The 14,410-nt window shown below is 36.8% G+C and overlaps 1 protein-coding gene and 1 pseudogene across 1 annotated transcript; both read right to left on the bottom strand.

Moving 5' to 3' along the window:
- Positions 1–4,341: 4,341 nt before the first annotated feature.
- On the bottom strand, positions 4,342–5,340 carry LOC107939380 (PRA1 family protein B3). The gene has a single exon (XM_016872709.2). It carries the CDS (start codon positions 5,220–5,222, stop codon positions 4,575–4,577), a length of 648 nt encoding a protein of 215 aa, XP_016728198.1. The 5' UTR covers positions 5,223–5,340; the 3' UTR covers positions 4,342–4,574.
- A 1,240-nt stretch (positions 5,341–6,580) lies between these two features.
- Positions 6,581–14,277, bottom strand: LOC107939395 (pentatricopeptide repeat-containing protein At2g22410, mitochondrial-like; annotated as a pseudogene).
- Positions 14,278–14,410: the final 133 nt, after the last annotated feature.

Genomic DNA, 14,410 nt, shown 5'->3' with positions numbered 1-14,410 from the left:
AGTTGTTAAGTTTTTATTTTAAAAAAATAAATATCTGGCCATCTAACTCCAAACGATGAATTCAATCAGTACTGATTGACGAATAGAAGAGCATACCTTAAATCCAAGATCAGAGAAGAAAGCTATATGGGTTTTGGTTCATGGATTCATAATATACAAAAACAATTCCATAAAAAAAATTGAACTGTAGAACAAAAGGGGAGAAGAGCTTTCAATTGGTGCAAGCAATATAAACAGAGAAGACCATATAAAAACGATTTTAACAACCTAATGACTTCAATAAAAACTTTCAAATAGTTCAATAATAATTTTATAACTTTTTGAAGTTGAATGACCAAAACGTAAACTTATTAAACTATTTAGCCATTACTATATCACATGCAGAAAGTTACAAAATATGGGTCAGCCTTTTTATGAAAGAATGACGATAGTACCCCGACGACCTGGTATTTTGGGGTTTGGTGCTAAAAGGTAAAGATGGAGATGTGATTTTGTGAAATCTGGAAATTTAGACAAAATGGGGGGGGGGTTTATTAGGAAGAAAAGGGTTCCTTCTTTTATTAATGATAAACGGACAAAGGGATTCATTATCTCTGCTTATGGAAGCAACACATGCAAAATCTTTCAGCCACATTTTTTGGATAAGTGGTCCATACTCCATTTTACTAGTTCCACAAAAATTTATAAATCGCTTCAATTGAATCAATAATTTTTTAAAAAATTTTCATTTTTTATCGATTTTGAATATATGAATATATTTTCAATCCAATGATATGATTTGATTTCAATAATATTGATTAAATATGCAAATATCTCTACTTATTCTAATTTAAATGTTTGTTAACTTTCAATACATTCATTAATGGTAGAGATGAGTATTTGATCGAATCGAATAGAATTTAGTGAAAAAATTTCGGGTTAATTGAGTTGACTAGTCCTATTTTATCATCCTAATTTGATTTAAAATTTTTTTAAATTGAGTTGAGTGAAATGAAATTCATGTAGAGTCGGATTGAGTAAAATTATTCGAATTAAATTAAAAAATTAAACATGTTAAATTAAAATATTGTTACAACAGAATTAATTTCATCTTAGAACACATAAATTTGAAACCATATATATTTAAAAATATTTTCAAAGCAAAATAAATAAATAAATAACTATTTAGTATGATAAACTTGAATAGTTAATTAACTTATTTAAGTCCCAAAATTATTGATTTAGAAAATTTTAAAATTTTTAACTTTATTTATTCATTCTTTAATTTTTTTTAAAAAATTTATAATTTTTTTTAAAAATATAAATTTGAAATTTTTATAAATATTTTGAATTTTTAAAAATTATTTTGATTTTTTTTTGTAATTTTTGTTGAGAGAAACCAATTCGTTTATTTTCAAAATTGATAGAAACCAAAAGAGTATTTACACTAATTTATTTTTTGAATTTTTTGAATTATTCAAATTGTAAAATTCATCTCAACTCAAACTTAATACTTGAATTACTTATTCGAGTTTACTCAAAAAAATCGAGTTTTCTCAAAAAAATCGAGTTTTACTTCTAATTAATAGTGCATTAAATGAAATGAACGGGAAATAATCTTATACCTCAAGGTTTTTGGAACCAAATCGATTGAAACAATCAACCATCGGTTGCTAGTCCAAATAGTTTATCTGGTTCAATTAATAAATTATCAAAAAAATAATTATTTAAAAAATTTTAACAAATTAAAGAAAATTTATTCAACCATTAATTTTTTAACCCGATTCAACCTTCAATTCGTAAGTCAACCATTCCAACCTCTTATTACAAATCAATACCTCAATCGAATCTCAAACCGGTCCGATTCTAAAACCAAAGCGATGCCCATTTGAAAGTTGAGAAGTGTGTAGACATTCGATTTGATGTAGTCCCTGTTCAACCACGGAACTCTCTTCTTTGCCTCCACAATCATTTATCTAAGGTAAATATATGCGTACATGACAAATTAAGAAGAGAATTGCATCACTAGGATTCAAATCCAGGTTAGAGCCTTAACCATTGCTCTTTTATGTCGGTGGCATCATTTATCCAAGATATTGGCAACACTTGAACATCAAGCAACTCAGTTCACTCAATATTCCTAATTATCTGTGGTTTCCATCCTTCCATTTTCAGGGTACAAGAATCGAAAACAACGGTTCTCTGCTCTCATTTCCATTTTTGTAGCATTGAGTACAAACATAAATATCTATGTCCGAATCAGTCATTACAATGCTCAAGGTACTAGAGAGTTCGGTAATACACAGAAGAAAGTGAATCCTATTTCTTTTGAACCTCAATCGAAAACTATAAAACTCACAAGTTTATAGATAATAGGATCATTCAAGTACACAAAGCATGAACCAAGGAAATGAATTCAACTGTCCCCACTAGTAATAAGATCACATAGAGCATTTAGAAGATACCATCTCTAACTTTGCTTCACTATACATAGATCCCAAGCCTAGCCTATCATACTACAAAGAACCAACAGTTGATGCAAAAGAACATATTGGCAGAACTAAAGATGCTTATTTGGCTTAAACTTTATGACCAGCAGCAGATAATGGTCATCGGAGGTAAAGGAGGCTGCATAAATATGTAAAAATGGCATACAAAATATGCTTTAATGCACAATCACTTGAGCACCATGCATATAGATGGCAAAAGGTAAAACAAAAAGGCCTTTCGCAGTTAATGAACATATTATCTTGGCAATAAATGATGTAATTGTTAAGACTTTATAGGGCTACAGATGGTATAATTAAGATGAGGTTAAAAGTTGCATCAATCATTAATGCATGCTTTCAGTCTCATATTAGGTGATGAACATAAACAAACGGGAACATTTGATAGGCCACGCTTCTGAGAAGCTAAAAGTTCTAACAATGTGTGTGTGTGTACAACAACATATTAGAGTGTGGACATGACGTGAAAGTTATTATATTGAAAATAATTAAGCTAGTGTGTAAGCAAACTATTGCTCTTATCCCTACTGCATAATCTCCCAAGCAACCTCAATGACCAAAATGTAAAAATAAATTTTGAATCAACACTGCTATACTACATATACCACATATTTAAACAAGAGACTTACATACCTCAAAAGAATTACCTCAAGAAACTTTTAGCAAACATAGATGAATATTTTAACTCAAATTCCACGTAAATATATTCCTTGTACATGTCTACGGTAATTCTTCTCAATCAAATAGCAGAAGGTACAGCAGTGGACCAAACAGAATCACCTAATTGTTGAAGTTAAAATGATTCTAACCATGATATCAATGAAGTAAGATATTAAATGCCAACATTTTAGTAAGCTAAACATCGATAGATCTCAATCCAATCTTTAAGCAGTAAGGACGGCTACAGGTCAAGAAATGATTCTTACCATGATGTCAATGATATAAGGTATTGAATGCCCAACTAAGCTAAACATCAATATACCATGATCCACTCTTTAGGCAGTAAGGCCAGCTACAGGTCAAGCTATATAACTAGCTTGAACCTTAGCTGATGCATTTGAAATGAATCTTACTATGATGTCAATGAACTAAGCTATTGAATGCCCGACTAAGCTAAACATTGATATACCATAATCCAATCTTTAAGCAGCAAGGACAGCTATAAGTCAAGCTATATAACTAGCTTGAACCTTATCCAATGCATTTGAAATGATTCTTACAATGATGTCAATAACTAAGCTATTGAATGCCCAATGCCCCGACTACACTAAACATTGATATACCATAATCCAATCTTTAAGCAGTAACTAGCTTGAACCTTAGCCAATGCATTTGAAATGATTCTTAAAATGATATCAATGAACTAAGGTATTGAATGCCCGACTACACTAAACATCGATATACCATACTCCAATCTTTAAGCAGTAATTAGCTTGAACCTTAGCCAATGCATTTGAAACGAATGAAAAACAAAACTTGTTTTAGAACGTCAGCTTAGAGCCACATTGTTCCAACTTCCGAAAACCCTCACTTTCACTAACATGTAACAATTAATAAACAAAACCTTCATATCATTCTCCATTCCAATTACAACAGTTAGCAAGCATAAACCTTTCTCTAAACCTTTAAATATTCTTTAAATCTTCATAAATTAATAAACAAAACCTTCATATCATTCTCCATTCCAATTACAACAGTTAGCAAGCATAAACCTTTCCCTAAACCTTTAAATCTTCTTTAAATCTTCATAAATTATGGGACTGATAATTCCCTCTAAAACCTCCTAAATTCTTATCACTAACTTGAAAACCAATAGCATAAAAATTCCATCATAAACAGATAAAGAAATAAACAGTTAAAACTAAATCTAATGACATCAAAATTTCAAGAAGAAAATAATACAACATCGAAATCAATAGGCAATAAGATCTATCTCTTAATCCAAGTTCATATCCAAGTCTAAATACAAACAAGAGCAAAGCTGCAACAGAATATTTTAATCAACCATGAAAACAGTAAATCAAATTTTGATTTACCAAAAACGAAGGTGAAACGCATACGCTCGTGCAGCTTGAAAAAACCTGTTGTTCACACACGTGAGGCAACAGCAGGGGCAGCCGCAATGGCAGCGGAAGAGGCCGCGTTGCCGAGGAAGGAGAGGAATCCGGAGTTTGCAGGATCCTGATCGTCTAAAAACAAGTCCTCCGGAACCCTAAACGCACCGTGTATACAAACAATGGCAACTCCAATCAAAATGGCGGAGATCAAGAGCGAGCCAATGCTGGTTAAGAACACGATGAATACCGTCAGCACCACCAAGATGCCAAGCGTCTCACGATCGGAGAATGTACGGCCGAAGATTACGAGAGGTTGATCCGACGGTCGGAACAAGTATAAGAAGAGCCAAGCGGCGAGGAGGCCGAGGAGAACGAGGAGGGAAAATGGATGAGACAAAAGCGAGAAAGCGAGTACAAGTGCAAGTAGAGTAATGTAATTTACTTTGAAATAGGAAAAGTTTTTACGGATCCGAGAATAAGCATCCGTTAAATTGTCGGGACGGGCCATGGCAGTCCGATCGATGAGTTCGTACCATGGCCGACGCTGGGAGAATCCCTGACGGATCGAAGACGTCAGTCGTGAGAGGAATGTACGGAAAGCAGGGTTGGTTATTGGGGGTTGTGATTGGGGTCCACTGCCAGCGGTGGATTGAGAATTTGTCATCGGAATGGTCGCCATGGGCGGAGAGTGAGATCAGAGATAGTGGCGCGTGGATTCTTTAAAGTTTTCAATTGGGATTTTACTGTTGCAAAGAAAACTAGATAAGTGAACTGAGGGGGGAGAGTTTTACGAACCGGTGACGGTGTTAAATTTTAGATTAAAATCTGTTACTAGTGCCTGTACTTTGATAATATTTGAGATTTAGTCCCTACACTAAAAAAAAGTAAAAATTAAGTCTTCAATTTAAAATTTTCAGTCCAAATATAACATCGATAACATTTTGTCAACTTAACAAGTAATCCATCCCAAAAATTGAAAATTATATTTTTTATTATTTAAATTAACAATGATAAAATTACACTTTAGTCCTCTAATAATGATAAATTTTTAATTCAATCCTTTAAGAAAATATAAAGATATTGCATTTTAACTCTTATCAAAATATCAAAATATAAAAATATTTAAGAAATTACTCAGTTTTCATTGCTGAGTTGTGATGCATCTTGTATGATTTGATTCTTTTAAGTTGATCGAAGCTACGATAGCATCTTAATTCAAACTGATAATCCTAAGGCGACTAAAGCTATTCAAAAGAGGCCTCCAAATGGTTTTAAGTCTGCTTTGAGAGAATTCATCAGCTGCTGTTGCAGATTGGGGCACTGGCGCATTCGACACATCACTAGATGGGATAACTAGGATGCTGATAGCTAGCCTGATCAAATTAGATCATTATAGAACAAACGATTTACGCTTGTTTGAGGTCTCCCCGTTGGGGGGATGATTTAGATTCTGTAGTTAGTTTAAGTACTTTTTCTGTCACCAAAAAAACAATACAACTTAATTCCCTTCCCGACATTTTTTTGGCTCCGCCCCTGCTGCTCTCATATGATGCAATAAATATGTTAAGTTGACAAATTTTAGTGAAAATTGTCAACAACAATAATGCTACAGCAACTGCTTCAGCAGTAGACCGATTGCCGCTTCCCCATTACAGCATGCAGATTGCAGACTCTATTAATGTCTTTAGTCGACCGATTGCCTCTTCCCCCATTACAGCATGCAGATTGCAGACTCTATTAATGTCTTTTGCACAGTTCAAGACCAATGCTGGAAAAAAATTGCAGCACCCCAACAGATACCAAACTTCTATGGCCACCACAGGAAATATCCTGAAGGCCTATCCAGGTAAGGTTCGAAGCCTGCAAGCGTTTATACACCAAAACTTCAATTTAGAAAGATTATCTGGTCAGGTTTCATCCCCTGCAATTTAGATAGATTATGCTTCATCCCAATTTGAACAAACTAATCCACTTCAATTCAGAAAGATTATCTGATCAGGTTTCATCCAATTTGAACAAATTATTGGAAAGATTGAATAAATGGAACCATCTTGAAGACAAGAAAAGCTGCTCTGACCATCATACCCCATGGGTTTCAAGCTCAGAGAGACCGTACGTAAATTCAGCAAAACCCGATTGTCGTGTTAGCTGAATTAAGCAACCGTATATCTTTTCAGATTCAGGGTGAGACTTATCTCTAACAATGAACTCATAAACAGTGCCGTTGACCTCAATTGAGCTACAACCAGGGATCTTCTCTACTCCTCTCTCTCTCATCATCTTCCTAACTTTTCCTGCTTCCTCCCACATATTTGCATCACCATACATATTGGCAAGCAGTACATAAATCCCACTATCATGAGGGTCCAGTTCTAGAAGTTTTAAAGCAGCTCTTTCTCCCATCTCAAAATTTCCATGCATTCGACACGCAAAGAACAATGCTCCCCACACGACTGCATCAGGCTCAACTGCCATGCTCTTGACAAGCTCTTCAGCTTCATCTAAAAGCCCAGCCCTACCAAGAAGGTCCACCATACACGAATAGTGCTTAAGCTGAGGGGACAGACTGAACTTGGACGTCATCTGGGTGAAATATTTACGACCTTCCTCCACCAACCCACCATGAGAACAAGCTGACAAAACCCCAAGAAAGGTCACCTCATCTGGCCTTAACCCAACTTTAACCATCTCTGAGAAATAAGATAGGGCATCATGTGCATTTCCATGAAGAGCCAAACCTCCAATTATTGATGTCCAAGTCAAAGAATTTCTAGATGGCATTTCATGGAAAACCTGAAGAGCCTTTGTGATGTTCCCACACTTAGCATACATGTCAATTAAAGCAGTCCCCAACACAACATTTAAATGAAGTTTGTGTTTTTCAATATAATGATGAATCCAAATTCCGACATCAAGGGCTCCAAGTTGAGAGCATGCAGATAAACAAGAAACCATGGTGACCTCATCAGGATCTATACCAGCATCCTGCATTTCATGAAACAAAGTAAAAGCTTCCTTACTACATTTGGCTTGAACACAACCCCCGATTATTGCATTCCATGGTACAACATCCTTCTCAGGCATCTCATCAAAAAGCTTCCGAGCAGCATCCAAAAGCCCCAATCTAGTATATCCAACAATCATTGTAGTACAAGAAACAATTGTTTTCTTCTCCATGTCATCAAATATCCTTTGTGCGCTCTCAAGATTCCCACACTTAACGTACATGTCCATGAGTGCATTAGACAATGGAATTGTTAAATTCAATCCATGATCTTCAATATACTTATGAAAATCTCTCCCGAGTTTCAAATCTTCCAACTGTGCACAAGAAGAAACTATCCCAATCATTGTTACCGCATCCGGCTCAACTCCCTCCTCTTGCATTTTCCTATAAAGTCCTATAGCTTCCTTCGCTCTCCCACTCCTAATATAGCCATTAATCAAAGAATTCCAAGAAACCAAATCTCTCACACAACTTTCATCAAACACCTTACCTGCCAACTCTAATTCCCCGGATGAAACCAAAAAGTGAATCACCCCATTGTGAACGTACATATTGTTGCGGAAGCGACGATAATATTAATAACAATATTATCAGAAATATTTAGATAATTATTATGCCAACAATTATACTAAGAAAATTCCCAGTTAAATTGGAGGGGTCACAATGGTCCCGCTTAAAACCCAACAACTAGACAGAACTCACTTAGATATTTATAGCAATAATAACTAAATAAATATAACCAACATAAAGCTATTAAATAAAAGCAAACAAATAAGAAATAAAATACCAGAGTTTTAACGAGGTTCGGCCAATTTAGCTTACGTCCTCGGACACTACCAAATTAATATTTCCTCTAGAAATATTACAAAGGAGAAGATTTTGGGATGATACAACCAAAGGGGGAGGGGTTCTATATATAACAAACCAAACCCCCTCCATTTCTATCTTTTCCTAATGTGGGATATTGCCAATATTCAACAAATCTCCACCTTGGCGATATTCCACATCTTCGAACATCTTCTCATAACACAAACTTCAATAGTGTCTTCAAATTTTGCAACCAATCGCCTTCTTCCCTTTTGGTAGTTGTGCCAGCTTCCACATCTTGTTTTTCTCTAGAGATTGCATCTCCTCTTCCATTGCACCTAACCATCTATAATTCTCTAAACTCTGAATGGCTTCGGTGTAAGTGGATGGAATATTATCAACAACTGGAAGTGCATAAGCTACCATGTCAGTGAAACGAGCAGGTTTCTGAATTTCTCGTCTCTGCCTTCTGACTGCAATTGGCTCTGATTGCTGTTGAGGTTCTTGGGTAGAAACCTCTTCCTCATCTGACTCTGCATCTGCCAATGAAGAATCACTAGTGGTACCTTTTGCTGGAATTACCACACTCTGCTCAAACTCCACCTGCTGCGGAGTACACTCCACCTGCTGCGAAGTACTACTCACTCCTTCTGGATTTACCTTATTCAACATGGCAGATTCATGAAAGGTAACATCCCTACTGATTATCGTCTTCTTTGCCTCTAGACACCACAAACGATATCCCTTAACACCAGCATTGAAGCCCATGAATAGAGCCTTCTTTGCTCTTGGATCTAACTTTGATTCTTTCACATGATAATATGCAATAGAACCAAAAATGCGCAAGGTGTCATAATCAGTAGCAGGTTTTCCATACCATTTCTCCAAAGGAGTCTTGCCATTTATAGCAGATGATGGCAAATGATTGATGAGATGTTGAGCGTACGTCACAGCCTCAGTCCAAAACTTTCTATCTAATCCAGCATTAGATAACATACATCGAACTTTCTCCACAAGCGTTCGATTCATACGCTCTGCCACCCCATTCTGTTGCGGTGTTCCACCTACGGTGAAGTGCCTTACTATGCCACAATCTTGGCATATCTTCAGGAAAGGATCGCTTTTATATTCTCCACCGTTGTCTGATCGGAGAACCTTAATCTTCCTTCCTGTCTGATTTTCAACTTTAGTTTTCCACTTAAGGAAAACTTCAAGCACCTCATCTTTGTTCTTCATAGGAAACACCCAAACTCGTCTGGAAAAATCATCAATAAAGGTGACAAAATAACGTCTTCCTCCAAGTGATGGAGTCTTGGACGGTCCCCATACATCAGAATGCACATAATCCAGAATACCTTTAGTATTGTGAATCCCAGTGCCAAATTTCACCCTTCGTTGTTTTCCCAGAACACAATGCTCGCAAAATTCAAGTTTGCAAGTCTTTGTACCTTTCAATAATCCTTGCTTGGCTAGAGTTTGCAAGGATTTTTCACCAGCATGGCCCAAACGCATATGCCACAGCTGTGTTGCCTCAGCGTCCTTCTTGGTACTCGTAATTGCTGCTGCTGTTGTCCCGACCACTGTACTACCTTGGTAGTAATACAGATTGTTCTTTCTTATGCCTTTCAACATCACCAATGCTCCTGAAGTTGCTTTAAGAACTCCATCTCGTATTGTCACAACTAGGCCTTTAGATTCTAACGACCCCAAAGAGATGAGATTCTTCTTCAACTTTGGGACATATCGTACATCCCGCAAAATTCTAGTAGATCCATCATGACTCCTCAGTTTAATTGAACCTATCCCGGCTATTTTACATGTGTTATCATTACCCATGTAAACAACCCCTCCATCTAGTTTTTGAAATTCAAAAAACCATTCCCAAATGGGACACATATGATAGGAACAACCAGAATCCATGATCCACTCATCTGCATGTGATGTTGAAGATGTCATACTAAGAGAAAAGTCTGACTCTGCTTCACTATTGCATTCTGCAACATTTGCATCTTGCGGAGTCTTCCCTTTTTTCTTCAATTTTGGACAATCTTTCTTCCAATGTCCTTTTTCTTTGCAAAAGGAACATTCATCTTTGGCAACAGCTCGACCTTTGGACTTTCTACTCTTCCCCTTAGACTGACTTTGCTGACGACCTCTTGTTACCAATGCTTCCACTGCTGCTTCACCTGAACCTTTCAACTTATCCTTTCGGCGTAGTTCATAGCTATACAATGCAGCAGTTACTTCATTGAAAGTTACTTCCGATTTTCCATGAAGTAGAGTAGTTTCAAGGTACTCAAACTCCTCAGGAAGCGATCCCAACAACATTAACGCCAAGTCTTCGTCTTCAAAAGTCACATCCAAATTCAACAAATCAGCCACCAGCTGATTAAAATTGGTAATGTGCTCGTTCATCGTGGTACCAGGAACATAACTGAAACGAAACAGTCTTTTCTTCATATGTAACTTATTTTGACTGTTCTTCTTCAGAAATTTCTCCTCCAATGCTTTCCACAATTTACTTGCAGAAGTCTCTTTACTGAATGCATACTTCTGCTCTCTGGAAAGACATGATCGAATTGTACCACATGCCAATCGGTTGATGGTCTTCCATTCTTTATCATCAACCCCTTCTGGTTTTTCTTCCTCAATGGCAATATCTAGACCCTGTTGAAAGAGGGCATCTAGAAGCTCACTTTGCCACATGCCGAAATGACCTGTTCCATCAAAAATTTCCACTACAAATCTCGTATTTGCAGTTCCAATCCTCGGCAAAATGTACGAAGTGGAAGTTGTTGATATGGATGGTTTTTCTTCTGTCATTTTTGCCATAGCTTCTACTTAATAGCCACCAAATGCAGAATACCCACAAGCTTTAGGAAATGTTTCTGATGTGTAAGATCAGACTAAGCTGCAAACACAGAGCATACTACAAAACCTTGGCTCGGATACCAATTGTTGCGGAAGCGACGATAATATTAATAACAATATTATCAGAAATATTTAGATAATTATTATGCCAACAATTATACTAAGAAAATTCCCAGTTAAATTGGAGGGGTCACAATGGTCCCGCTTAAAACCCAACAACTAGACAGAACTCACTTAGATATTTATAGCAATAATAACTAAATAAATATAACCAACATAAAGCTATTAAATAAAAGCAAACAAATAAGAAATAAAATACCAGAGTTTTAACGAGGTTCGGCCAATTTAGCTTACGTCCTCGGACACTACCAAATTAATATTTCCTCTAGAAATATTACAAAGGAGAAGATTTTGGGATGATACAACCAAAGGGGGAGGGGTTCTATATATAACAAACCAAACCCCCTCCATTTCTATCTTTTCCTAATGTGGGATATTGCCAATATTCAACACATATCTGCATCAAAACCCAATTTCAAAACATGACCAAGGATTTCAAAACCCAAATATTTCAACATTAAAAAGGCGCATACTTTCAGCAAAGAAGGGTAAGTATAATTATCCGGCCTGATACACCCATTATTTCTAAGCATTCGCTTATAAACAAAAATGGCTTCTATGGGGTTCTCACTCTCTGCACAGCCTCTAATTGTAACATTCCATGAAAAAGCATTTGGGTTTTGCAAATTGTACAAAATTTTAAAGCAATGATCAAGATTTTTGTGTTCTGACAAGGCGCAAAAGGCTATAAGGCGGCTGTAAAAGAACCAATCTGACATTAAGCCTTTGATGGTCATTTGGGCTTGGATTTCCTTCAGCTGGGGCAAGCATTTGCATTCCTCTAGTATTGAGAGGAGTGGGTTATGGAGAAACAATGCTTGTGCCTTCTTCCAGTTGGTGGGGGACCTTTTTACTTTGAGAGGAGGAAGCGAACGACTGTGAAGTGAGTAAGAAGAGGAAGAAAGAAGATAAGGGCTTAAGAGAGATTTCGAAATTAAACGTAGAGAACTGAGATTTGATGATATAACATAGAGAAGGGTCATTAGATTTTTTTTCCTATAGCTGTTCAGAGGTTCACCGTTTGTTTATTTTTAGACAATGGAAAGGGGACGAGGACTGCTTTCGATGTGTACTGGCTTTGGCCAGAGGGGGTACCGGCGGATGAGGATCCCGACGGGCGTTCAAGGAGTTCTCCGCGAAAACAGATCAGAAGGAATGAAAGAGAAGGAGGAAAGAATTGACCGGTGCTGACGTGAAAAAGAAAAAAAGAGGGGAAATTTCAACCCTGGTCCCTTAACCTTTCTAAGATAAATTGCACTTTTAATTCTTGTAGTTTTGAGGTTTTTTTAAACTTTTATTTGTTTGCATATTAGTACAGCGGGTTGGATGGCATGCACGGACATTTCGACACAGATAGCTTGATGCATTTTGGCGACCCTAAGCAGCTCCTCTCGTCGATCAAACGTTAGAATCATCCAAAATTATTGCCTTCAAGGTTGCTGCAATTTCTACAAGTTTGCTGTTGTTTCGACCTTCAGTCTACGCCCTTCTCCTTCAATCCTACTGATTCAGATTATCATTGGTTACCTCTAACTTGCTGCTAGTTTTAGCCTTTTACTATTTGCTGCTATTTGATTTCATCTTTGCTTATTGCGCTTCTTGCAAATCTGCTTCAATTGATCTAATAAAAAGTCTGAAATGAGATAACTTGATTAGGAAACTCATTGTTACTCGTAAAATCCATCCAGAGGCATAAGAAAAATAGATGGCAAATATTTCTGTTCTCACACTCACAAGCGAGTACATCCCACGGACTATTAACACCCTGGATGGTTGTCTATACATGCTTATATATGAATGCCTATATGAATCTCAAAAAGGGAACCCATGAAGGGTTCCCACATATGGTTATACCTCTTTGCATGTTGGTATATGTATATTGTACATTGTTAGACAAAAGGAGCCCACGAAGGTTTCTTGCGGATGGTTATATCCCCTTTGCATGTTTGTATATTAGTATAATGAATATTGTGGGATAAAAAGAGCCTGTGAAGGATTCTCATGGGTGGTTATACCCCTTTGTATGTTTGTATATTTGTATAATGATTATTGTGAGACAAAGAGAGCCCACGAGGGGATCTTGCAGGTGGTTATATCCCCCGGCATGTATGTATGTTCATATAGTGTTTTTTGTTAGAAAGGGAACCCACGAAGGACTTCCGCAGGTAGTCACCTCCACTTTTTATATGTATGTCATATGTATAAATTCTACATATTATATTTGTAACTCCACTTTCATCACTTAAATCCAAGTCGAGTAGACTTGGCCAATGGTTGTGATTCGATGCGGGAGGACCTTACTCTCCATGTAATTCCGGGCTACAAGAGCCAACGGTAGTGCGATCGACCTATGATTTTCTCATAAGTCTCTCCTATGTGTCTGGGAGCAGGATCTATCATAAGCCTTCCGCTTCGAATGGATGCAGCACCACCATGTTTTTCATAAGCCTCCCCTTATGAATTTGGGAACAGGGCCATCTTTTTACTTATTGAATAAGCCTCCCCCACGTGTCTAGGAGAAATGTCACTTTATTGGTTTCCATAAGTCTCCTCCTATGCATCAGAAAGCGGGGTCACTTTATTACTTTCCATAAATCTCCTCCTATACGTTTGGGAGTAAGGTCACTTTATTACTTACCAAGTTGCATACCCGTCATTATTGTGTTTACTGGTTGGGTCACCATACTCATTAACAACCTAGTTGAGTCACCTTACTTGTCAACAACGTAACTGGGTCGCCACACCCATCATAATTGTGTTTACTGGTCAGGTCGTCACATCCGTCAACAACCTAGTTAGGTTGCTATACTCGTCAACAACCTGGTCAGGTTGCCATACTCGTCATCCTTTTGTAAACACTTATTCAATGCTACTTGTCAATAACTAAGGTCAAAATCTACATTCGCCACCATTATTTATAACAATGAATAATCCCCTACTTACATTTTAATAGACATTATGCATGTCTTATGTAATGGATAATATGCATTTCTTACATTCTATCTTACCAATGAGTATGCATTTCAAACATACAGTCCACATTTCTTACATTGATATTTCTA

The sequence above is a fragment of the Gossypium hirsutum genome, chromosome A10, assembly GCF_007990345.1.
Source record: "Gossypium hirsutum isolate 1008001.06 chromosome A10, Gossypium_hirsutum_v2.1, whole genome shotgun sequence".
Classification (NCBI taxonomy): Eukaryota; Viridiplantae; Streptophyta; class Magnoliopsida; order Malvales; family Malvaceae; genus Gossypium; species Gossypium hirsutum.
Note: the sequence above shows the minus strand (reverse complement) of the source record. Positions and strands in the feature narration are given on the sequence as shown.

What these genes read in the sequence shown, in the direction of transcription:
- LOC107939380 (XM_016872709.2), bottom strand. Translation starts at nt 5,222, where the DNA reads ATGGCGACCATTCCGATGACAAATTCTCAATCCACCGCTGGCAGTGGA.